This window comes from Perissodus microlepis, chromosome 10 (assembly GCF_051167445.1).
Source record: "Perissodus microlepis isolate ML-2025 ecotype Zambia chromosome 10, ASM5116744v1, whole genome shotgun sequence".
In the NCBI taxonomy this organism is placed as follows: domain Eukaryota; kingdom Metazoa; phylum Chordata; class Actinopteri; order Cichliformes; family Cichlidae; genus Perissodus; species Perissodus microlepis.
The window spans coordinates 18876072-18903479 of NC_140470.1; the positions used below are offsets into that span (position 1 = coordinate 18876072).

Consider the following 27408-nt stretch of genomic DNA (forward strand, 5'->3'; position numbering starts at 1 on the left):
TACTAGACACAAAATCTTATGTTTAAAGCAAGCAGGTTTACTGAATGAACTGGTAAACACCCAATAAATCAATAAAGTAAGAAGTCTCTTGCAATGACAAAATATAACAATAATAACAGTTACACAGTTCTTTACTGTAATGGGCCCCACACACACACACACACACACACACTCTCACACCACCCAGTTTCCCAAGTCCCCTCGGTGCAGGCCTGGATCGATGCTAGGGTGCGTAGGAACCAACGGTCCTAAAAGAAAACAAAATGGTGCTCCTACCTGGAAACCTTAGTCTTTTGTCCACAATACACTCACGGCACGCCGAGAGGTCCGTCCTTTAGGTCGCCGAGCTGCACACTTACTCCTTTTAAGCAGCAAACCTGATCGGTCCGCCTTGGCAGTCAGTAGCCTCCCGCTCCGTGCAGGTCAGGTGACGCCCAGCGAAGTCCGCCTTTATGGCTAACTCCGATTAGCCAAGTTAGCACGCCGCTAACTAGGGATATTTTGAGGCAACAGTGCAAACCAGTCCGGGCTGCACCACCTCACAGTCACGCTCTATTACTCAGCCGTGGGCGTGGGATGATTTATCCTCACTGTCCATTGGGAAAAGTCTCTGTAGACGCTAGCCGCATCTCACGCACGCTTTTCTCTCTTCTCTGCTCTCTCGTGGCTGCCTCCGCTCGCTCCCTTTCAAAGTAAAAGCACCTAAACACACTTCCTTATTACTACTACCAACACAGTAAAATGAACAACAGAACTATTCAGATATATCCAACTGGAAATAAAACTTAGCCCCATAAAATATACCCGGGCTACATCCTCCCCCTTCTAATCGTCTGGATGTCCTCATCAGACATCTCCCAAGGCGACTGAAAACAAATAAAACTCCACACATCTTGAATGTTTAACAGACACTCTTAGAACTTCACTTTTTTTTTTCGTTTACACATTCCCCAACTTTATCACAACCCCTCTGTGAACAATAGTAATAGGTTGGTCACTAGCCTTCCCTGGTTCATCGTAGGACAGTCTCAAAACTGGCTTTATTCTTCTCTTCCCAGTCGTCCCTGACCTAAGGCAGTTGCTGACCTCTTCCCCAATACTCCGTCTTCCCCTAGACCTCTTTGAGAGAGGTCTTTCCTTCTCCACTTCTGACTCTGTATCGGTGTTCTTTACATCACCAATGTCATCTGCTTCCTCCTGAGACTCTTCGGCATTGCCCTCAGATAGAAACATAGCTTGAGCGTCATCCTCCGATGCCAATGGAGAATTGTCACTAAATGACTCCTCCCTCAACACTTTCTCCACACAGTCTCTGTACCAGGCATGTGGCCTCTCGTATTCTACATCTGACGATCCAGTCGACTCCCCAGTGTCTTGACTCACGTCTCTCCTTTCTACCCTCTCTTTTCCTTTTCCCATCCTGCGAGTCTGTGGTCTCACTGGCACTTCATCTCTGGCCATGCCTTCTGCCAGTCTCACTTCTGTCCCAATCGGTAACAAATGATCTCTGTGTAGGGTTCTCACACTACCTTGACCCGTTTGTGGCTTCACCCTATACACCGGTAGGTTGGGCAGTTTTCCCACAATCACATGTGGTACAGCGTTCCATTTGCTTTCCAACTTATGTTTCCCCTTCAACCCCAGATTCTTAAGGAGTACCCTGTCTCCCACTTCCAAGGCTTGGAAACTGACTCGTCGATCAAAAGCTCTTTTGTTCCTCTTGTGTACCTTATCAGCAGCCTCATTGGCTAATTGATAAGCTCTCTGCAAATCCTGTTTCAAGTTCGTCACATACTGTGAATGAGTCTTCTCCTCAGCTCCATCAGGAGATGCTCCAAAACAAACATCCACGGGAAGCCTAGCCTCCCTCCCAAACATCAAAAAATAGGGAGAATACCCTGTGGCATCGCTCTTTGTGCTATTATAGGCATGAACTAGCGACCCTACATGCTGACTCCAAGTTCGCTTCTTCTCATCCCCTAGTGTCGCTAACATTGACAACAAGGTTCGATTGAATCTCTCGGGTTGCGGATCCCCCTGGGGGTGATAGGGAGTTGTCCGAGACTTCCGTATACCCAATGACCGCAAGAGCTCACGGATTAATCGGCTCTCGAAGTCTCGTCCTTGGTCAGAATGTATTCTGGCAGGCAATCCATAGTGCACAAAATATTTGTCCACCAACACTTTGGCAACCGTGGTGGCTTTTTGGTTTTTGGTGGGGAAAGCCTGTGCGTACCGGGTAAAATGGTCAGTTACCACCAAGACATTACCTATCCCCTTGGAGTCTGGCTCCATAGACAGAAAATCCATGCAAACCAAGTCCATGGGACCCTTGCTGCTCATCTGGTGCAAAAAGGCTGCTCTCTTGTAGGGTGTTTTATGGGTGACACATACCCCACAGTTTTTGACATACTGCTCCACGTCATTTGCCATTTTTGGCCAATAAAACCGATCTCTCAGAAGGTCAGTGGCTCTTTCTATTCCTAAATGTCCCATATCATCATGAGCAGACCGCAATACCTGTTCTCTGTATTGAGAAGGCAACACAAGCTGGTACAGCTCATCCCCGGACTGCTTTCGGGTTGTCCTGTAAAGTAACCCATCTCTCATGACAAGTTTGCTGGCCTCCCGCCTCATTAACACAAACTCTGGGTCAGAATGGATACCTTTTGGCCAAGTACCAGTGTTCAGCGCATCAATCACTCTGCCTAGGGCATGGTCTGTTCTTTGAGCTTGTCGCAACTCTGGCCTTGACACCTGCCCTACTGCTGACAGACTTAACTGAGTAGCATACACAGCTGGAACACACTCGGGAGGTGCCCCCAACTGATCGATGTATCTCGCATTGGTCTCAGTTGCATCATCCAGGCATATTCTCTTACAAATAGACTTTACGCAACTTTGAGAGACCTGATCCCATTCTGTCTCCTTCAAGTCATCAACCATGTTTCTCGATAACAAATCAGCATCTATATTAGTCTTGCCAGACCGATACTGAAGATTAAAGTCATAACTAGCTAGAGCCGCGAGCCATCGGTGCCCTGTTGCATTTAGCTTTGCAGTGGTAAGGACATACGTCAGCGGATTGTTATCCGTGCGCACTGTAAACTTTGCGCCATACAAATAGTCATGGAATTATTCCACGACGGCCCACTTCAAAGCCAGGAACTCTAACTGGTGCACTGGGTACCGCTGTTCGGGGCCGCTCAATTTCCGGCTGGCAAAAGCCACGGGCCGCAGCCCCTGGGGGTGCTCTTGGTACAACACGGCCCCAAGACCTTTCAGACTGGCATCCACATGAAGGGTGTATGGCTTGTTTACATCGGCAAAGGCTAGCACAGGGGCAGTGGTCAGACACTGAATGATGTGGTGAAAAGCATCAACACACGACTGATCCCATCTACTCCCAAAGGGCTCTGATTCCTTCAAGTAGGTCTTTCCTTGTCCTGCCTGGCCTTTCTTACGGCGCTGCGTAGGGGCATAGCCTTTGGTGAGTTCTGTGAGTGGCCTTACAATGGAAGCATAGTTAGCTATGAAGCGGCGATAGTAGCCGCAGAACCCCAGGAAAGATCGCAAGGATTTCAAATCTGTGGGCACCGGCCATTTAGTAACCGCTTCTACTTTACTCGGATCGGGGGCAACACCCTCTGCAGACACAATGTGTCCCACGTACTTCACTTTCGGCTGACAGAACTGGCACTTATCCAATGAGAGTTTTAATCCCACTTCTTCCAGTCTGTCTAGCACCTTCAAAAGTCGCTCCTCATGTTCCTCCAGTGACCTGCCAAAGACTATTAGGTCATCGAGGTACACTAGTACCTGCAGGAGGTTCATGTCCCCTACTGCCTTCTCCATCAATCTCTGGAAAGTGGCGGGTGCCCCTGTGATACCTTGGGGCATTCTCTCAAACTGATAGAAACCCAACGGACAAATGAACGCGGTCTTTTCTTTGTCCTCCTCCGCCATGGGTATCTGGTAATAGCCACTGCGAAGGTCCAGGACAGAGAACCACTTACTCCCTGACAAACAATCAAGTGCATCATCGATGCGGGGAGTGGTGTACTGATCAGGAATGGTTCGGCGGTTTAGTGTTCGATAGTCAATGCACATCCTGATACTGCCATTTTTCTTTCTGGCAATGACAATGGGAGAGGCATAAGGACTGCGAGATTCCTTGATAATGCCAGCTTGTAATAGGTCTTGTATGTGTCTACGCACATCGTCAATGTCAGCTGGTGCAAGACGCCGTGACCGTTCGCGGAATGGTCTGGAGTCTGACATCCGAATGTGATGCTCTACCCCCTTTGCCAGACCGACATCCCACTCACTGAGGGAAAACACATTAGCCCTCTTGGACAACTTCTGTCGGAGCCGCTCTTTCCATTCATTTGGCAAAGGTGAGTCACCAAAATTTATGAGAAGGGGATCTAGCTCTCTCTGATCTTTCCCCTTTTTTGAACAAACTTCAACTGCTGCAGTTACAGTATCAACCGTACACAACTGACCCATAACGGTCCCTTCTGGGAGAACGATATCCCGGGAGGACTGATTCTGCACTGCCACAACAAAATGGTCTACCTCCAACGCAGAGCTAGGCAACACCATGGGCTGCAGCAGCACGCCAGCTGGCAACGGAATGGTTGGGGATGCTTCCACCATTAATATACCTTTGCTGAGTGGTTCTTCTAGCTCCACCCGGCATATAGCATGACAGCTTTGACCGGCCGGGAGTGACAGGGAGCTGGGCCCAACCCACTTCACCCAGCCTACTCCACCCTCATCCTCTACAGGGATCTCCACAGGAGCTGATGGGGTTAAAACTCCAGCTGTTGGGCTTACAGTCTGCACGCTACTCACGCCTACGGTGTCCTGGCACAAGGTGGCCAATCTCTGGAAAAGGGAGGCATTGGTGCCTATGATCATGGGGGTCTGGTCCGGACCTCTGGAGTTGGGACAGATCAAAGCTAAGACCGAAATGGTCTCGTGACCTCCTTTGCCTTGCTCAGGAAATTCCACATCCACAACGACATAGCCGAGATAAAGGTAACTAGAATCACTCAAACCCCAGATGGCCAGACCTGAAACTGGGTAAATTGGGACACCTGACAAGTGCTCCTTATACCAGTTCTCAAAAATGATGGTTACTCTTGACCCACTGTCTAACAAAGCATTGCACGGTTCACCATTCACTCTGACTTGCTTTACATTAGATGGACCTATCAAACCTTTAGGGATCCCTCTGTCCTCTAGCATGACTACTTCACTCCTCTTAACTGAACACACGGTATCACCTGCATCAGGAGGTTTGGGATATGATTCCCGTCGTTTGGGCTTTTTCCGTGACTGAATGAACCTCTGGATAACCTTGGCCTGGTTTGCGGCATTTCCACACTTACTAGCAAAATGCCCATTTTCTCCGCAGCAGTAACAAAAGTTGCTTTCTTTATCACTGGTGCTACCTGTCCGTGCAGAGTTCAGATCAGACCTGGACGGCTAGACTCTCAAAACTGGAGAGGACACAACAGACCTTTGCTCTCTGGCGTCCAGCTTCTGCTGCAACCTTTTAACCCGTTTTCTCAGCGCAACCACTTCGCCATCTGCTGAATTCTCTACACCGTCAGTCTTGCTTGTGGGAACAGACTCTGCAACTTCTCTTGGTGTGGGGCATGACTGGTTTACCACGGATGAAACCATAGACTTCAGTTCTCGAATCTCAGTTTTCAGATTCTGAATTTCAATCTGTCTGTTATCCTGTTCTGATTGTGCTTGGACTTTGTGTGCTACCAGATGCAATTTAGCCCGGGAGGCTTCATACTCCTCCTCACTTCTGATCTCAATTAAGAGCTCTACAAAACTGGGTGGGGTTTCTTTCCTGTCTCTCAGCTTGAGTTGCACCAACATCATGTCGGAGTACACGGCACCCCTAAGGAGCTGTTCTACTCTGGCCCTATCTACACGGTGGGCTTCAATTCCACCACAACTCACTACCCTGCTCAGCGACTGCTCTAATCGCCTCAGAAAGTCGGATAGTTTTTCCTGCGGTTGTTGTTGTAGTAACCGAAAAGCAAAGTACAAATCCTCACCCGTCTCAGCACTGCCAAAAGCTTTTGTAACAGCTTCTAGACATTGTTCTGGGCTAATATCAGGATCAGCTGTCCTCACAGCTTTCACCACCGCTAGTGCTGGACCTTTAAGACTCTCAATGATTCTGCGCCTCTTTTCTTTAGCAGAACTGTCACTCTCCTCCACCATTAGGTGTGCTTGTTCAACCCACTGTTCGAATGTCTCTTCTCCAACCGGTGTTGGTACTGTGCCTGAGAACATTCTGAGTCTACGATAACTACTGCCTTCACTGGAGGGTCTCTCCATCTTTGCCAACAAATCGCCCACAGCACGGATTATTGACTCTGCAGAGTTACCATTCTCCTGTGCCTCTGCCCCGCGTTTCGATTTACTCTGGGAAAAATCCTCACGAGGCGAAGCTTCAGCTGTCACTATGATGGACCACGGCTCACCAGCCCCCGTAGGGTACACTTCAGGTGGGATTCTTGTGGCATCTACTTTCTCTTTGGTTTCACACAGGACAGTTAGCCTATCAAGCGCTTTGTTGTATCTCCGGCCTCTCACCCGCACTCGACCCAAAGCTTTAACACTCTCCAGAGTGTGTTCTATTTGGTCTATCTCCACTCCTTCGGGAGTAAGCACCATCAGTGTGTGAGCCTCATCTAAGGTCTCTCCACGACTCCGTTCCTGAAGCTCCTCGAAGAACTCACAGTGCATAGCTTGAACATCCATGACCAAACAATATCAAAGTTACTGCTTTTATCTCAAAATACACGTGCTTGGGAACTTCAGACTGAAACAATAAAATATCCCAGCGGTGCCTCCATTTTATGTAGCGCCCCGTACTGTGTACTCCACTATAGCCGGGTACGCCCTGAGTTCTAGTTATCTTAAACTTACTTAGTTGCCCTGAGTGAAAGTTCCCCTGATTTACACACGTATAACACACAGATACACTTTTACCTTACTTTGAACTATAGATAAGAAACAGTACTAGACACAAAATCTTATGTTTAAAGCAAGCAGGTTTACTGAATGAACTGGTAAACACCCAATAAATCAATAAAGTAAGAAGTCTCTTGCAATGACAAAATATAACAATAATAACAGTTACACAGTTCTTTACTGTAATGGGCCCCACACACACACACACACACACACACTCTCACACCACCCAGTTTCCCAAGTCCCCTCGGTGCAGGCCTGGATCGATGCTAGGGTGCGTAGGAACCAACGGTCCTAAAAGAAAACAAAATGGTGCTCCTACCTGGAAACCTTAGTCTTTTGTCCACAATACACTCACGGCACGCCGAGAGGTCCGTCCTTTAGGTCGCCGAGCTGCACACTTACTCCTTTTAAGCAGCAAACCTGATCGGTCCGCCTTGGCAGTCAGTAGCCTCCCGCTCCGTGCAGGTCAGGTGACGCCCAGCGAAGTCCGCCTTTATGGCTAACTCCGATTAGCCAAGTTAGCACGCCGCTAACTAGGGATATTTTGAGGCAACAGTGCAAACCAGTCCGGGCTGCACCACCTCACAGTCACGCTCTATTACTCAGCCGTGGGCGTGGGATGATTTATCCTCACTGTCCATTGGGAAAAGTCTCTGTAGACGCTAGCCGCATCTCGCGCACGCTTTTCTCTCTCCTCTGCTCTCTCGTGGCTGCCTCCGCTCGCTCCCTTTCAAAGTAAAAGCACCTAAACACACTTCCTTATTACTACTACCAACACAGTAAAATGAACAACAGAACTATTCAGATATATCCAACTGGAAATAAAACTTAGCCCCATAAAATATACCCGGGCTACATCTACAATATTTCATATTAATCAAATATCATTTAACACATAAATATTCTCAGTATATAATACATTTAGTGCGTGTGAACAGGTGGAATACTGTGGTAAGTACATTAGTGATGTGTCGGTTGCGAACAAAACGGCTCTTAGAGCCGACTCTTTGAGGTGAACAACGTGAGATTTTTTTTCTTTCTCTCACCTTTTTTCCGCTTCACTCCGCACGCGAGCCTTGTGCTTTGCGTTGGGAAGACGGGGGAGGGGCGGTAGTTACACTCGCAGTAGCACAGGAACAGAGCAGGAGGGAGAGAGAGAGAAAGAGAGCCAGGGACAACAACAACACATTAGAAAGGTATAGTAATCATCCACAACTATTCTCAGTTGCGGATGATAAAGGATTCAGAAAGTTTATTCATGCAGACCCATATGACAGAGAATGTGCGTCTTCTTTTTGTTTTCACATTTTTTCATATTTGAATTTAATTGTGTTATGATTTATTTATTACATTTTATGTGGAGTGAATAAATAAAAGTATATTTACGGTGGCCCCTAGAGGCAAAACACGTACGAACTCCAAAACACGTACAGACTCCGAAGCACAAACAAACCCCGAAGCACGTACAAACTCTAAAACACGTAAAAACTCCAAAACACGTACAAAACACAACAGAAGTGCTCCAGGATGCTAGGGGCAGTATTGAGCTGTTGTTACCTAGTGGCTACACAAGCCAGGAAGTACCAACGACCGGATTTGGTGTGTGGTAGTAACAGGTAAATGAACATTGTATTAAATTATTTGAATATATATGATTGCTTCTGTATAAATACACAAAGAATACACATATGCTTTCAATTGTGTAATTTAAGTGATCTAGGTAGCTCTGTTTTGTAAGTTCAGTTAATGCTAGAAATGTGTTTTGGAGTTTGTACGTGCTTTGTCTCTAGGGGCCACCTTATATATTTATATATAAACATATATAAATAAAACCACTTTTTTTTTAACATTAATAAGTCCTTTTGTGCATAATTTCATATTGTTGTTAATAACAAATTAATTAAATCAACAAAACAACCTGAAGAGCCGGTTGGGAGCTGAAGGAGCCAGAAATCACATCACTAATGTATATATACTGTGATTTTTTTTTTAATTAGAATACATAAATTCAAGCATTGCAAAGTTACATTACTATTTCTCTTGTTGTATAGAAAAAAGCAAACCAAATGCAGACACAAAACCAGTTTGTACTTTCAGAGTGAGAAAATAGCATTTAAAAAAACGTGCAAAGGGCTTCACAATGATAAGAAAATAAGAAAACAACCAAACATGCAGAGGCCACATGCAAAGGAACTTTCACATTGACATGCAAAAAACCAAGAAAGAACATCCAGTCAATGTCCAGATCTAAATCCAATCGAGAATCTGTGGCAAGATCTGAAAACTGCTGTTCACAAACACTGTCCATCTAATCTGACTGAGCTGGAGCTGTTTTGCAAAGAAGAATCGGCAAGGATTTCAGTTGCTAGATGTGCAAAGCTGCTAGAGACATACCCTAAAAGACTGGCAGCTGTAGTTGCAGCAAATGTTGGTTCTACAAAGTATTGACTCAGGGGCCTGAATAATTACACACACCCCACTTTTCAGTTATTTATTTGTAAAAAATGTTTGGAATCATGTATGATTTTCATTCCACTTCTCACGTGTACACCACTTTGTATTGGTCTTTCACGTGGAATTCCAATAAAATTGATTCATGTTTGTGGCTGTAATGTGACAAAATGTGGAAAAGTTCAAGGGGGCCGAATACTTTTGCAAGCCACTGTATTTTGTCATATTGTACAGAGGGGATGCACAGAGATAGAGATCTGTGATGTGGTACTTTGCAAATGAATGAAACTCTCAAAACCAAGTTATATATATATTTTTAATATAGCAATGATGCTAATAAACTGGCTTTTTATACATTATTTCCAGAGAATGATTGTATCAGATGCTTAATTATACAGTATAAGGTGATGCTTGTAACCAAACTGTCACATATACATAAAATAATACGATGCATGAATAACTGAGCTGCTAACGTGGGTGTTGAATTAACTAAAAGCTATTCAGATTAGCCTTAACAGTCTTTGAAATCATCGTTATGTACTTCACTCGTACATGTGAATCTAAAATTATGCCTAAAAACTTAAAATATTTAACCTCCTCTTTTTCTTCACTTACTGTACTATACTATTTTTTCTAATAGAAAAACATATAAAGACATCATCCAAATATGTTATTGGAGTTTTTACTTTACCAGGTGACTTACCTGGTACATACACAGCTAGGTCCATAAATATTTGGACAGAGACAATTTTTTTCTAATTTTGGTTCTGTGCATTACCGCAATTCTAAATGAAATAACTCAGATGTAGTTGAACTGCAAACTTTCACCTTTAATTCAGTGGGTTGAACAAAGAGATTGCATAAAAATGTGACGCACTAAAGCATTTTTTTTTAACACAATCCCTTCATTTCATCACTTAAAGACCAGATTGTCCCAATGGCATCCATGTGCGATACCCACTAATGTGTGGTCACGTTTAGGTAAATTAATTTATACTGAAGCTATTTTACTTTAAATGAAAGTGATATTTTCATTTGAAAATACCCTAAATTAACTAGTGTGTTGTTCAGTTGGTTGAGATGGTATCTGATTAAACAAGTGTTATGAGATAAAATGCAAAGATTGGTGACAGTGCTTGGAACCATAGAGGTAGAGCGGGTCACCTACTCACCAGAAGGTTGGTGGTTCGATCCCAGGCTTGGGCAAGATACTAACCCCATGTTGCCCTCCGATGCATCGATTGGGGTGTGAATATAGGTGAATGTTAGATAGAAGCACTAAAAAAAAAACCTTAGATAAAGTGCTTGTGTGAATGGGTATGATTGGGTGAATGTACGAGTGGTATAAAGCGCTTTGAGTGCTCAGTGAGAGTAGAAAAGCGCTATAAGAACAAGTCCATTTACCATCTTGCTCCTTCTGTCTCCTCATCTGATCTATCATTCTCCACTTGCTGTCCATCTGAGAACAATGCACAATTTGCAATTGCATCAATCTATTATTTAATCATCGACACTTAATAACTCTTGCATCTAATCCATAATAAAGTAATAATAGAAAAAGGCTAAAGAACCAAAATATTGTTTTTATTATCGTTTTCATACTTGAATACCTCTGCAATGCAACAACCAGTACATGTGTTATTGTACTCTTTTTAATCCAGCTGGTGAGGAATCCACTGCGTCACACAGCTCCTTTTGTCACAGTTTCCTCCTCATGACCTTACAGGGCATGTCTGGATAATGTTATATCATGAGTAAAAATTTAAAGAAAACCTATACACACACATACAGTGACATTTGATACCTTCTGCAGAATACTGTATATACTACGGCCACAAGTTTGCATCATGGTGCTGATCCAGAATCCTTTCCTTAATATGTATTCCTAGTGCTATAATAATAAAGTCGTTAAAATAAAAAATAAAGTAATAAATATAAAATAATGTATTTACGACAATTCAATTTGTTTGAATATCCACTCTGTGCAGGCATAAAGCTTTTTAAATGTTTAAACTGTAGAGATACAATAAATTTGCTGCTGTAAAATCAGCATTTTGTCATATGTGAAATATAAATCTAATCTGTTTTTTAAATTATTTTCTTTAAAATATAGTGGGTTTTTGAATATGGTCATTTTAATCATTCATAATTATGTGGATATGCATATTAGATAGCTTTTACTGAAATATAAGCCCTCCAGAAAGGCAGTGAAAAGCCCTGTAACTTACTTTACAATGAAATATGTTCCCTAAAACAGTGGAAAGAGCTACAGACCCATGACACCCTTACCCAGTTAGCTACCAGCTAATGACCAGCACACGCATGCAGTTATTAAAAGAACAGATAATGTTTGTTGCGCTGTTGCACACACAGCACGCCCATTTGTTTTAATTCGTCAGTTGTCACCAGACAATTTACCAAAGTGTACATAATAACCTAATACTCCTGTATGCAACAGACTATAGTGTACGCTGTACACCCTATTTACTGTTTTTTGTTGCAACAGTCTGCGTTGCAGGCAGCAAAAGATGCACGTGTTCTTTGCAAGTTCGCTCTGCCGTCAAGGGTGAGAATTGATTGATGGCTATCATGTGACTGATGCAAGCCAGATCCTTTTATTTAGCAAAATTGTGATTAATAGTTAAATGTTATTGTTGAGGGGCACAGGCAGGACTCCACACGCACACACACATTTCTTTTTTTTTTTTTTAAATAGCCTCTTGGGCACCTAAGAGGAAAGAAGCAGGTGCTCAAGCCCCCTCTGCCCCCCTGCATCTGCCTGAATTATAGAGTATCTGCCTTAGTGGTGTGATGACGAGTGGCAGTGGCAGTTTTTAAATAAGACTGGAAACTTTGCGATTATAGAAATATGTTACACTAAGGTATTGCAGTACATAGTAGCCAGACTTACTAACGCTTTGCGCCAGCACATATAAAATAAACAATGCAGTGACAAGATTGCGTGCAAGAGATGGAACTTAGAAATTTCTGACTGACCCTGTGACATGCATTTCTGGGACTTAATTTCTCAATGTACAAAATATGGAGGGGGGGTATATATGATAAATCAAATCCGCAAACCGATTTACTAAATTTGATACTAAATGAACTGAGTGATTTAGAAAACAGTGCACAACACCTATGAGCTTTATTTGGGGATTGTTACCACACGCTATTTTTCCCTCTTTATTAAATCTGGCCCTCGGTATAGTCTTAAATATCAGACTATTAAATATCGCCCCATTTCAAGCATGTGAATACAAGCTCATTAAACTTCATTTGTAACTACCTTTTTCTTCTGGTACCTGATGTCCAACTGCCGAAGCATTACTGAGGTTAATAACGCGGTGCAGGTGCACATTCTCTCCTGACCGTAGATGCCGCTGGCATAGACAAGCCGCTACGCTGACATGAGGGAAAGAGAGATGCTAAGTGACTATCCTGTCAATCTACACTGGTACTTGCAACGTTTTGCTGCCCTACGGCTGTCGCATTTGACAGAGTTCTGATGGTCTCTGCTGAGACTAATATATTGTTAAGTAATTTCCTTCTTCACTGTCCTGTTCAGGAAACACCTCCCTGTTCAGCTAGTGTGTGAGAGCGTTTCAGTAATAATTTCTCTATTGGCACCTTATACCAACCACACACACAGCACAGAGGAACAGTTACCTGGAAGACCCTCCATCACCTTCAGCTCTCGGCCTGGACACAAAAAGGACATGAACTCAGCAGGGTCTCACACACACACACATACACACACGCACACACACACACACAGGAGAAATTATACTTTAAGTGTATACTTTAATTATACTTGTTAAATCCTTTAACAATTAATCAAGCGACCATTTGGAAACAAAAAAAACAAAAGTTAAAAAAGGCTTGATCAAATAAAAATTGCAAAATGAAGCCCACCTCAGACACACACACCCATATACATTAAAATGATTAAAACCCCCAATTAGGGACTCAAACGCAGTTGCTGTGCAAGCAGCAGGACAAACCAAAGCAAAGTAAATTGAAACAAAACAGAAGCAAACCAGCAGGGCATCCCGCGGAGCGGCAGCAGCTATAATATCTGTAAAATGACAAATTGCGTTTAGTGGAACACCACTTTCAATTCAAAGCCGGAAAGGGCAGCTTATACATACCTGGCCCGCTAAACTACTGCACCTGGACCATAGAGGAGCGCTTCCTGACCCAGCAGCAACAGGTGACCCAACATCCCAGTGATTTCTACCTTACAAATAGCCCACATCAGAATAGTTTAGTCCCAAGGCTAACAACACTGTGAACAATGCGATACATACCTCTTCTATTGTTTATTCTTGTAGTGTGTGCACCTTGGGAGGAGGAGTAAATTTCCCAGCCCAACAGCAACAGGAGATGCCACAGCAAGAGGCCTCTAAGTGAGCAACCAACTTCTATACTTCTAATTCATTTAGTAAAAGGACTAGATGTTACAGTCCCTGATAATGCATTGCTTTAAATGGCGAGAATCTTGAGGGTTGACTGTTATGAGGAAAGGCAGCCCAGAAACTTTGCCAGCAGCACACATCGTTGTGTGCCTCAACTTTCGGTCTTTTACTCAAGCTAATCTGTCATTTTTTGTGGGGGGATTAGAGATCTGATCTAGATTATCATATTAAGATTTGGGACATATCGCCAGTAGCGGACCTTGGATTCATTGGGTGTTTAGTCCATTATCATTAGACACCCTCATCCAAGGAGGCCCTGCCAGGGTTGATCAGGCCCCAGGGTGTTTTACTGGTTTATGCTAAATTCTTATTTCTCTTCTTCTTTCTTCTCTTTAGTTTTCTGCAGTTTATTTTCTCCCATCTATTCACTGCAACTGAGAAATAATACTTACCTCTTTAGCATTTATGGAGCCTCACTTCTTCAAAGCCATAGAAAAGGTGATAGAGAGAAGTAAGACAAAAGGGACAAGATAGGAGAGAGCAGAGAGGAGAGCCGGAATATTTTCTTTTCTCTCGCGGCTAGCTGACTGCTTTAGCTGCCCAAGTGATGTCAGCCCTTTTTAACCATAGCCAGTGACTGGTCCTCTCAGCAGTGTTAGCTAATTCTCTTATAGCCTGTCTTCTGATCCCAATCTCTCTAAGCAGTTTTGTGTTGTACTGGCAACAAAGCCCCTGCACCCCATTCCACCAGGTGCACCTTGATCTTCCAGCCTCTGTTTTCTGCCTCAGCTGCCAAGTTGGCATACCGCAGCTTCTTACGCTCAAACGCTTCCTCAATTGCTTCCTCCCATGGTACCGTCAGCTCAATGACGTACACAAGTTTTTGGGAGTTAGACCAAAGGACAAGGTCTGGTCGCAGAGTTGTTGTTACGATCTCTGTGGGAAAAATTAGCCTCTGATCCAAGTCCACTTGCATCTGCCAATCCCTGGCAACCTTCACCGGGCCCAGGTCTGGGTTTGAGGGGCTTGTCCTCGGCTTGTCTCCTTCCCGCACAAATGTTGATAAAAACTGACGCTCCTCTTGGTTCGTGAAAGGTTGAGCGTTGATGGATTTTCTTTTGCACTCAACTTTCTCAGCTAGACACCTGAGAACCTGGTTGTGTCTCCACGTGTATCTGCGGAAGGCTAGTCCTACAACCGACCAAGATGTGCTTGAGTGTTGCTGGGACTGTACACAGGGGGCAGGATGGGTCCTTTCCAAACCACAGCTGCAGATTTATTGGGGAAAGTAGCATATCGTATGTCGCGTAGATGATGAAACTTAGTCTATTAGACTCCATGCCCCAGATTTCACTCCATGAGAGTTTCCTCTTTTCCACACTCTCCCAATTCATCCAGCGACCCTGCTTGGCCACTGCCATGGCTCTGGCATGTCTGGCTGTTTCTTCCTGTCGACGCACCTCCTCCACCACCATTTTTCGACGTTCGATTACAGATGCCTGTTGCCACCGAGGTGTTACTGCGCCAAGACCAAATCCTCCTCTGCCCTGTTGGACGTGACCCACCACGCTACGATGCCGAAGAGCGGATTTCGCCTGTAGCACAGATGTGGCTGGGGTCCACTTCCTCCCCGTTGCTAGGGTGGGAGCAGTGCCTCTCACTATGCGGTCCCGGGAGTCCGTGAGTGACATCTCAAGCCTCACTTTTGCACATAACCCCCTAACTCCTCAACCAGGCTAGGGATAGGCAATGACAGCATCCCGTCGCTGTAGAGTCCAATGCTGCTAAGGCATTTGGGAAGTCCAAGCCATTTCTTAACGTCGGAGCTCACTAGGCTCTCTAGTCGATTGGCATGATTGAGTGAGACCTCATACATTGTCAGTGGCCACAGTAGTCTGGGTAATAACCCAAACTGGAAGCACCAGAGCTTCAGTTTCCCTGGGAGTGCAGTGTTGTTAATCTGCTTGAGGTCATCAGCCAAATTCTGCCTTAGTTGTTCTAGCTGCCACGTATCATTGGGGTCTGCATTATACCACCGTCCCAGGCTCTTTATGGGCTTCTCTAAGACTGTTGGAATTGGTTCTCCACTGATATAGACTCAAAAACAGCTTCTTCCCCTGGGCCTTTCAGACTGTTAACAAACACTATCCTGCCCACAACCTATCCCTGCCCACGCACCAACCAATCTGAGCCATGATCTGAGTAACCCTTATCACTCAGGCCACTCACACACAGACTCTACTCAGTCCTTTGCGCTGCTTCCAAACACTCTGCAACCCATTCTCTAATGTGCGCCTTTCTCTTGTTTTCTAATTATTCCTCCTGTATGTACATTTCTCGTGTTTGTTGTTTATTCCTGCTGTCTTACTATTTATATTTTATTACTGCACAGAATAAAATATACATTCCTGGTGTTGAGCACACACAATTTCATTATATGTGTAAAATGACAATAAAGGGTTATTCTATTCTATTCTATTCGACAGGGTGGGCCATTTATATGGATACATCGTAATAAAATGAGAATAGTTGGTGATATTAAAGTCCTGTTTGTGGCACATTAGTACATGTGAGGGAGCAAACTCCTCAAGATGGGTGGTGACCATGGTGGCCATTTAGAAGTCGGCCATCTTGGATACAACTTTTGTTTTTTCAATAGGAACAGGGCCATGTGACACATCAAACTTATTGGTAATGTCACAAGAAAAACAATGGTGTGCTTGGTGTGCCATTGGCACAACTTAAACCAGGCACAAGGGTTGGGGCACAAATCACCCCAACCCTTGCTCTTTATAGGCTTTTAGCTTTGTTTTCAATGCGCTGAGGTCATAGAAAATTAGAACAAACATCCTAATGTGTGATGCAGCAGAACTGTGTTCTGTTTATGGAGTAGCTTATCGGTGACAACTCCTCCAGAGTAGCAAGTGGAATTTGCCTTTTTTGCGGACGGTGTGTTTATGTTTTCATCTAGAGCAAATTTTGGGGCTGAGGAGAAGTCAATGTTATGTGCAACCTTTGGCTGTATCTTGGTCATATGGTTCACGTATTCACAGCGTGGAGGCTTAAAAATGGACAAATCTTGCACACAGCCGTTTGTGAATTAGATTTGTGCCTCCAGGGATTTATAATTCCTAAACTGATTCGCCGTGTATGTGCTGACTCCACAGACACGGTGTGCGAAGATATCGGGATAGGACAACGGCGGTAGGTGGTCTGGGTTTTCGCTCCACTGTCTTATTTCATATGGGTCCACATTACCACTGCACGCTATTTTTTCCAAGTACCGTCTCTTGGTGTCTGGTCGCGATACAGCCCTTTGTCTTTTCGCGCTGATTTTAAGCGTGGTTCTGGCAGTCGTCCTTCCAACACAGTGTGTTTGTTTTGACTCGTGGCCCTCAAAGATGGCGGTGCGCTCCCACAATGCATTGCGGCATGACGTCACGAGAGGGGGCGTGGCAAGGATTTTTGGTTGAGGCGCCATGTTTCTGGGCCAAATAAATAGTGTTGCCAACTTGGCGACTTTGTCGCTATATTTAGCAAGTTTTCAGACCTCCTTAGCCATTCTGTTTCTAAAAAGTGACTAGCGACAAATCTGGCGACTTTTTCTGGTGTTGGAGACTTATTTATAACGACGTTTTGGCGTGAAAGTGCATATCGCTCTTACTATCAACAAGTAGCAGTGCTGCCATGGGCACCTCGCCAGTGCCAAAGCGCTCACAGTCGGAGGATAGTCCTCACGCAGCTGCGATCAGGGTAGGAGATGTTCACACCAGTCAGTTCTTCTTTTACTGTTATGCTGTTTTGTGGATCACAAGGTTTAAAACTACTTATAAACACAGACACAGAAAGTAACTCCACCAGAGTGCCTATTTTGGGTCACTTTTGCCGGTCCAGGCCCGGATAAAGGTGCAGAGTTGGAATTGTAACATTAAAAAAAACAATAATTGCTAAAAGAAATTTGTAGTTCTAAATAAATTCTAAAATGCATTTAGGACGTGCTTTACTCACTTTATGTCTATTCTACGATGTTATTCCTCTCTCCAACAACGTAAGTTACAATTACATTAGCATGGCCAATTATGTAAATTAGGCAATGATGTCATTTGGCGACTTCTAACGACTTTTAGGACAGCCAATAGCGATTTTCCTTACTGATGAGTTGGCAACACTGCAAACAAAGCGCTAGGGAAAGAGGAGCGAAAGCTCACGGATAACACCAGCTATGGTTCGTACTTGCTGTGCGATCGGTTTTAATGTTAGATCGCACGACTGGTCTTGTGCCAAAAACTGATTGCTTGTATTTAAACTGCTATAAATAACTTGTTGGTCTATAATATGTGAAACATATGTCAAATGTATCCCTCATCAGTGATATCAAGTAATTTTGTGCAACAAACAACATTCCTATAACAAGGTAGAAGCCGCAATCAGCTTTTGGCAGTGACTTTTATGTATCCTTTATTTATGCAGTTAAAAAAATTCTTGTTGAATTTAAAAATGCCTCTTTTAAGAGTAATCTGGCCAAGAGGACAGCTGAAATTGCAACAAATGCAAAAATAGTTCTGTAAACATATTCCAAGTGACAAAAGGGAGCTGATATATTATAATGTAAGAACAATAACACAGTTACAAAGATACTTGAGAAACAGGTAATTTTTTAATTTTATATATAACCCCTTTGTAATACCTGTTCACCAAAGTCTATTTAGCAACATACGTGACGATATTACACATAACAAACACAAGGAAACATTAGAAATCAGTTTTTGGCACAACACCGGCAAGGGAATAAGCTTGACAATGGTTTATCTTTTCATTCTTTCCCCACCTGGAAGCAACATGAGGGAGCTCGTGTATCGGATTTTACCAAAAGAAGGCATCTAGTCTGGATAGCAGCTGTGAGACGAGCTGATATGCAGCTCTCTTCCATCTCCAAATATCTGTTCGTGTGCTCGAGACATTTTCATTCCGGTAAGTTCTAAATATGTTTATATGACTCTTTATAGCCTATTAGTTTTATTTTCAATGCACGCTGAGGTCATAGCAAATTAGAACAAACATCCTACTGACTGATTTTGCAGAACTACTTTCTATTTATAGAATTGCTAATTATTTGGCATTATTGCAGGCAAACCAGCCTATGAAATGGATGAAACACGTGACTGGGTTCCAGCGCTACAGAAGGGGCACTCCGAAATCCTTGCTTCAAACATACCACCATGCCATTCGACCTATTCACAAATCTTGTACCCAATCTTTAGTGAACTGGATGTGTCCCTCCAGAGATTTAAAACTGCAAAACTGGTTCACCTTGTACACGCTGACTCCACAGACAAGGTACGAAAATATATCAGGCTACGTCAATAGCGGTGGGTCTTCAGGGTTTCTACTCCATGGCCGTATTTCATACGGGTCCACATTTCCAATGCACGCTACCGTCCTTTTTCTTTTAAACTGCTTTCTAGCAACCGTCCTTCCAACACAGTGTGTTTGTTTTGATTCGTGGCCCAGATATATGGCGCCGCGCTCCCACTATACATTGCGGCGTCACGTCAACTCCAAAGACCTATTAGCGTGAACTTTACTTTGGTATATTTTAAATTATGTAAATTTTGCAAATTATGCAGTAAATTTGGTGGCTGATGATTGCAGGAAACATTTTTAGAGTTCGAGTTAAATGTAGAAGTTTCCTATCTACGGAGCCCCGCAAGGGACATGAGAGAAAAAAAATTTATATGAACTTTTGCGAGATTTCGAAGTTTTGTCTTAATAATTTGTTTCTAAAATCAGCATTTTGTACAGAATTACACTGCCTTAGTGGCAGCAGTGGGGTCAGGGACTAAGCCCGTGTGAGCACAAAAAGGGGGCAAACACACACTTTCTTGATTGCATTAATATATTTTATACACTAAAAATGTTTCTTGGCAATAAATATAAGAGCAACAGTTTTTCTACCCCATGCAAAAGAAACACACTATGCATATAGTTATATTTTATCGTTATTAATTAATCAAACATAGTTTTTTCACCCAACGAAATACATTGTAACAGCGGTAGCCCGATATTAGACAGAACTGTCACACGATATTAAACAGAAGATTCAGCTCTGTAGAGTTATAATGAGGTAGTTCATTTGAAGTTGTAGATTCAAGCTGCTCTTAATATTTCTGGCCGCCAGATGTCAGTAAAGTAAAGAGAACCGTGTTGAAAAGCTTTGAGTAATTCGTTTTTAGTACAAGAGTCAGTAGCTTCAGAAATCTTCATTTGCCGATCACGAATAAACTTTATACCAGATCTAATCACTCCATTCAGAAATGGAGCATTAAGTTCTTCTAGGGAAGAGTCCTCTTGTGGGCAGACCATCAGAAAAGATCAAGAACAGGAACACCAACTGGTAGTTACGGGAAATGGAGCTAGTGCAGAGAGACAAAGAAAGAAAAGAAAACCTAACCCTGACAGACTAGGCGTGTACTACCAAGTATGATTTTGTCTTTGGGGTGTCACTGTGCTTTTAACATTATTTTATTTGTAAAACCAGAGACCTGAAGGCAAATGAAGCAAAAGACGGAGGCATTTATATTCCCTTTAGGTCTGAAGTGCATCGTTTTAGCTTCTGAATCTTTAAGACGAGCGCGGTTTGCGCAGGTGAAAGTCAGGAGTATTCCTTCAACAAGCTGTTGTTAGCATAAAAGTGTAGTGTTGCAGTGCTTGTGTCAGTTACTAGTGTAGTGTTTTTATCTTACAATATAAAGAGTAATGCAAATATATTTGATCTGAATTAGAGAAATGTGAATATATCTTCACACCATTACAAGTACACGTGATTGTTTTTCCTTACATTTTCACACATATATTTACATTTATTCTCAAATGTACTGATAAATATATTAAAATGTATTAAATGTGCATAAATTCCTAGATTTTCTTTCAGTTTTCTGTAAAATGGAAGTAAACAACTGTCTCGAAGAAAAAAACGCAAAAAAGCCTGCGGAAAAGAAATCTCAGTGAACCAAAGAACATTGTTGACATCGGCTTTAATGATGATAGCCTCGAAATAAAATACACCTCTTAAAATTAAAGACGGGATGCTCGATTAGGTTTAGACTTTGTGTTTAAACTCTAAACCTAATCGAACCAACTGGACTAAGCCCAAAAAACCCCCCAGAAAAGAAACGTGCAACAAGTTTATTTATTCTTTTTATTAAGTCAGGAGTGGTAATTTATGGAAAAAAAAAAAAAAAACCTCAAACAAACACTAATCTTCATTTTCAATAAGCTTAATAGCATTTATTACACTATAGACAAAGTATTGCCCACAAACATAATTCAGTATTTTTTGTAATTAAAAATTTTATGACAACATTCAACAAAAAAAACAGTCTCCAGTCTAAACTAAATCCTTTTGGTAGTTACTGTTTGACACAACAGATGTGTTGAAGTACAGAAACTGACACTTTGTCAACTCTGACTTATCTTCCACGACTTAAAAACCTAAAAACTTAGTTGTCTTTTTTAATGTATCATTTGTAAACTTAAAAACACACCGAGTCAAGTCTTTGTTAACATCTTGTCATTTTATTCTAAAATGGGAAACTCTCAAATGATGAGTCTTTTATAAAGTCATTCATAATATGTTATTGACCGTTTTCTGTAATATTTCTTTTTGGCCTTTTTCAACTTTTTATTCAATAGGCACAGTGTAAAGAGGACAGGAAAGCAGGGGCAGAGAGAGGGGAAGACATGCAGCAAAGGGCTGCGAGGGGACTCAAACCTGGCTGGCCACTGGCATGTGATTGCCCGCTTAAAGCGAACCGGTGCCCTATTGAGCCGTTTTAACAAAAACAAAACAAAAACAAGCAAACAAACAAAAAAAAGACACAAAAAAGAGATGCAAAAGATTATTTTACATGCTCAGAAATATTATTTTCATTTGAGATCAATTTTACTTGTAAACAATCAATCAAATATATTTATATTAAGAATGAAAAAACAATTCCATGATCATCAATTTTGAGTCAATTTACTAAAGAGATGGTAATGAAAGATATAACATAGACTTAAACCAGTGGATACATAGTCAGAAATCATAGCAGTTTACCAAAAAAAAGTAAAGTCTGTCTCCACGCAACAGAGTAAATAACAAAAAGAATAAATGAAAAAAAAAATAGGAAAGGTGGTTATAATGGTGTAGGATACCTCAAAATACATTCAGAAGCAAGTTACACAATCAAATTGTAAAGATTTCTTTCTATTTTAATCTGATTTTATACTTTGTTAATCTACTCATTCCACTGACAAACTTAAGGTGAAAACTTTCATAAAACCTTTTTCTTATTTCCAAAAAACTGCTCGATGTATGAAAATAGGCCTTATTTTAAAAGCGATAAGTAAGGCCTTGCTTACACAGAGTTGGAGTAATGTTTTACTCAGTTCCATTTCTGCGGAAAAAGGAGCTGCAGACAAGGCCTCCTCCCAGGAACAGAAGGACGGTGGTGAACCAGCCAATGTAGAGCGCGGCTCCCAACTCCATCTTTTTAAGTACCCCATGATCAGGACCATAAGTAGACTGGGTAGGATGAAAATGATCATTGATGGTGTTGGTGGTCCAGCTGACTGGTATGAGAAAAAAGAAGCCTGCAATGAGGAAGGCAATTCCAGAAGTCAGAGCCATTTTCCTCCTTTGCCTTTCGTCTGGCACAAAGTTCATAAAATTTCTCCCTGCCACACCAAGCAGGATCCCAAGGACCTCAATGATAATGGCAATGATGATAAGTGCTCTGGCAGCCTTTATGTCTTCAGGTAATGGTATATACTCGTACCCCATGCACTCCATTTGACCTGTTGGTAAGATCGCACATCTCTTCCATAAACCCTCCACAATGCACATGAGCATTTCGAAATCTTTGAAGGCTGTCATGATTCTCCATGCAGGGAGAGCACAGCTTATGATGCTTCCCACGAAGGCGATGCAGGCCAAAGCCAGGCCTAGAAGCTGTCTTTCGCAAGCCACCATAATGAAGCTTTGTGACTCTCTCCAAGGACCAAAGATGATGTGTTCAAAGGAGGTTCACAAATTTATCTGAAGAGCTCAGAAGGAAGTGGTTATTATTTGTTTTTTTTACTGTGGCTTCCTCTTTAACTGTGAAAATGCAAGTAGTATTTGATTGGATCATACTAAATATGAATTATGAAAAATGCTACATCTTCATTACAATTATAGTTGTATTGTTAACTTTTTAATATTTAGAACTTCATGACAAACTAGTCACTAAGTAAGTTAATTCAGTGCAAATAAAGAAAATGTGTTCATTATCACTGAAATGTGTGAGATTTATTCAAAGCAGATAGTAACATAGAGTTTCCAGGAAGAATTTATATCTTTCAGAGTGACTTTATTGATGGTTGAGGGTCAACTTGTTGAAAAAAACGTTTTGAACAATAAAGTGTGTTTCATGGAGAGTGGCCAAAAGTTCCCTGGCTAGATGCTGATTTTGATTCCTAAGCAAAAAGTGCAGCCTAGCCTTGCTCAAAGCCCATAGAAAATGTAAACCAAGTACACCAATTTAACTTTCTGAGTGTATTGGCAAACCTGGGCTACATTTTTCATGGGATTTCACTTTGCTGCATGATCATCAGACAAGCAATCATCTGTGGGCCAGTGGATTTTGTAAATGCAATTCCATGATCATCAATATTGAATCAATTTAATAAAGACATGATAGTCAAAAATAAAACATAGATTTAAACCAGCGGATACGTAGTTTAGATTTCATAGCAGTTTTAAATGCGAATGCTTTTGATTTTTACACAGGTTCCTTCCCCCAAAAAATTAAATCTGCGTCCACAAAACAGAGTAAAGAAAATAAAAAAACAATTTTTAAAAATAAAATGGTTATAATGGTGTAGGATACAACAAAACAGATTAAGAAGCAATCAAACATACAAATATTTCTTTTCATTTGAAACTGATTTTATACTTTGTTAATCTACTATTTCAGAGGACAAACATAAGGTGAAAACTTTCATAAAACCTTTTTCTTATTTCCAAAAGACTGCTCGATATACAAACCTAAATTTCTACGGGTTTTTGCTATGCTGCATGATCTTCAGACAAGCAATCATCTTTGGGCCAATTGATCTTTTAAAGTCAGATCTTACAATGGCCATGCTGAGTATTTATGACTTCGTGATCTTTCTGAAGAAAAACACAAACTGAATAAAAATGAATCTGACTTGTGAGATCAGGGGCCTCTGCATGCAATGTGCACAAATGTGTGTGAATAAGATCCACCTGTGGTCCTCTTTGCTCCAGTTTCACTGCGTCAACATGTTTACTTTGCAGAAACAACCATACAAACCAGCCACCACAAGTGCAACATTATATCAAACCCTTTACCACACGCTCAGAACAACTGTTCATCTTTATTATTCCTTTAATTTTGTTCTCCTTGTTTGTGCTATTAAATATTAATTCTTGTGTTTTTATTGTAATCTTTATGTTTATGTTTGACTAAGAGTTTACTTCTTTTGTTTGCCTCCTGAATTCCCCTCTGTGTCTCTCTATGTGAGTGTGGTTTTGGTCCCTCTTTCTCTTTGCTTCCTCTGTTTTAAATGTTAGACCCATATGTGGGGTTCATATTTAGTGTTTTAGTGTCTAGTGGGTTTCTTTGGCCTGATTCTTTGTCAGTTTGTCAATGTGTTCTCATGCTGGTGTGAAACGTGGAGAAAAAATAGTTAAGAAAGAAATTAGTATTGTTGAAAAGCCATTTGTTTGGATGCAAGTTTTGTAATAATGTTACTGTCAGACATCACTGAGGTGATAACTCAGTCACGTATTGGCTAAATTATTGTTTATTCCATTCATTCATCACTGATTTTTTACAAAAAGTTTTTATTAATGCAGACTATTGTTATGAATGGAGGACTGTAGCAGCTCAGAGAATTCATGACTGAACAATCTGAGCTGAAGTTAGCAACCCCATAAAAGTGGTCACCTTTAAGAAGAAATAAGTTGAAACCTTACTAAATTAGAGAAGCTTAGAGTTAGTATTTTTCCTAAGGAAAATGCAAAATTCATGCAGACTGAGAGCACCCAGGGATCATTACAAACATTACAAATAAGTACAGTTTATACAACATGTGTGGTTGCCTGTATGTCTTTTCCAAAATCCAGTTTGTGGTCAAACCTTATTACATTGTGCTTTAAGTTCTTAGAAATAATAGATTTACGTATCAACTTCCTTGTATGGATGCTGGCAAAGTCAGAGTCTGAAGACAGACCCAAATGTTTTCAGTCCCGAGGGTCTGAGGAATATTTTCAGTTGGAGCTGGAATTCGCCCCCCGGCATGCAATTTTGTGCATCCCTGACCAACTGACATGGATTGCCTGTTTTATTTAAGAATCTGATTCACTGTTAGACATTGTCAGACCACAGGTCTGTTTGTCTTGAAGAAGAAGAACTTACTCGATAGTTAGCTCTTAACTTAGGAAAGCGACTTTCAGTGTTGTTGAAATAGTAAAACTAAATTCAGTTGTTTATTTATAGAATCATCCATTTTTAAGGCAGTCAGTCAAAATAAAATTGGAACCAACCGTCTAGAATGAAATATTCAGCAGCAGTCCACAGATCATTGGAGAGTATTTACACAGACCTCCGGCACGCTGTATGAAAAGTGGAGTAACTAGATGTGGGTTGAGCAATTCCTTCTTTTGCTTTCTGTGTCTGCTCTTTTTAAGTCCTAGTACCAAAACGCTCAGGACCACCACAGGTGTGAAGGACTTATGGCACAGAAAAGTGCAATAGCCACTATGCAATAGACTATAACATGAGGCTACACCTTTTTTTCCCGTGTGTTTCCACTTCCCCAATCACCCTGCAGTTAATTTTTTTGTCTGTTTTCCTCTGACCTTTGACAGAACATCTGTTCTCCTGCCCCTGTGTCTGCAAGTTCCTAATAGTCCAGGTTTCTGGTGCTTTACCAAGTTTAGGTTTCCTGTTTAGTTGCTCGTTTCAGTTTTGTTTCCCTATTTTTGTACTACTACTACTAATAATAAATAATAGATTGGATTTATATAGTGCTTTTCGAGACCCTCAGAGCGCTTTACAATTCCACTATTCATTTACACACGGGTGGAGGCAAGCTACAGTTTTAGCCACAGCTGCCCTGGGGCAGACTGACAGAAGCGAGGCTGTCATATTGCGCTATCAGCCCCTCTGGCCATCACCAGTAGGCTGTAGGTGAAGTGTCTTGCCCAGGGACACAACGACCGAGACTGTCCGAGCCAGGGCTCGAACCGGCAACCTTCCAATTACAAGACGAACTTGTAAACTCTTTCGGCTCCAAACCGGCTCTTCAGGTTGTTTTGTTGCTTTAATATTATTAACAATAATATAAAATTATGCACAAAAGGAATTACTAATGTAAAAAAAAGTGGTTTTATTTATATATGTTTATATATAAATATGTGCTGTGGCCACTAGAGACAAAGCACGTACAAACTCCAAAACACATTTCTAGTTTTAACTGAACTTCAAAACAGAGCTACCTAGATCATTTAAATTACACAATTGAAAGCATATTGTATTGTTTGTGTATTTATAGACAAGCACTCGTATATATTCAAATAATTTTAAAAAAATATGTTCATTTACCTGTTACTACCACACACCAAATTCGGTCGTTGGTACTTCCTGGCTTGTGCAGCCACTGGTAACAAAAGCTCAACACTGCGCCTAGCATCCTGGAGCACTTCTGTTGTGTTTTGTACGTGCTTTGTCTCTATGGGCCACCGTAAATATACTTTTATTTATTCACTCCACTTTTATTTATTCATAAAATGTGATAAATAAATCATATAGTACAAAAACCAAATATTCACATTTCAACTTTTTACTATTTAAATTTTCAGCTTTTTCCTTTTAAACTAATTTAAAGTGAAACAACACAAAACACTGCAAACCACAACACAATTAAATATAAATTAAAATATGAAAACAAAAAGAAGATGCACATTCTCTGTCATATGGGTCTGCATGAATAAACTTTCTGAATCTTTTATCATCTGCAACTGAATATAGTTGTGGATGATTACTATACCTTTCTAATGTGATGTTGTTGTCCCTGGCTCTCTTTCTCTCTCTCTCCCTCCGGCTCTGTTCCTATATAAAGAGCCAGCACGCGTCGTTCATGTCAAAGATCCGGCTCTAAGAGCCATTTCGTTCGCGACCGACACATCACTAAGATCTTGAAACCTTGACCCAAACTGGTTGCAGATAGCTGCACCTCCCTGAGCCTGGTTCTGCTGTAAGTTTCTTCCTGCTAAAAGGGAGTTTTCCTTCCCACAGTTGATTGTTAGAAAATAAGTCATCATAAGGTGATTGCTGTCATTTAGCTGTACATAAAAAATTAATGGAATATTTTTGTTTTCATTCTAATTCAAGCAAATTCTGCAGTAGAATATTCTGAATGGAAATGAATAACATAATTATCAATACTGAACCAGTTTAATAAAGAAAAAGTAGTCAAT

At 41.6% G+C, this 27408-nt stretch overlaps 2 protein-coding genes across 2 annotated transcripts; both read right to left on the reverse strand.

Moving 5' to 3' along the window:
* Positions 1–5493: 5493 nt before the first annotated feature.
* Positions 5494–6795, reverse strand: LOC146379282 (paraneoplastic antigen Ma1 homolog). The gene has a single exon (XM_084941097.1). The coding sequence runs from the start codon at positions 6793–6795 to the stop codon at positions 5494–5496; it is 1302 nt and encodes a 433-aa protein (XP_084797223.1).
* Positions 6796–20846: 14051 nt separating this feature from the next.
* On the reverse strand, positions 20847–22939 carry LOC146379283 (claudin-4-like). Its single transcript, XM_084940496.1, has one exon. The coding sequence runs from the start codon at positions 22891–22893 to the stop codon at positions 22303–22305; it is 591 nt and encodes a 196-aa protein (XP_084796622.1). The 5' UTR covers positions 22894–22939; the 3' UTR covers positions 20847–22302.
* Positions 22940–27408: the final 4469 nt, after the last annotated feature.

What these genes read in the sequence shown, in the direction of transcription:
- LOC146379282 (XM_084941097.1), bottom strand. Translation starts at nt 6,795, where the DNA reads ATGGATGTTCAAGCTATGCACTGTGAGTTCTTCGAGGAGCTTCAGGAA.
- LOC146379283 (XM_084940496.1), bottom strand. Translation starts at nt 22,893, where the DNA reads ATGGTGGCTTGCGAAAGACAGCTTCTAGGCCTGGCTTTGGCCTGCATC.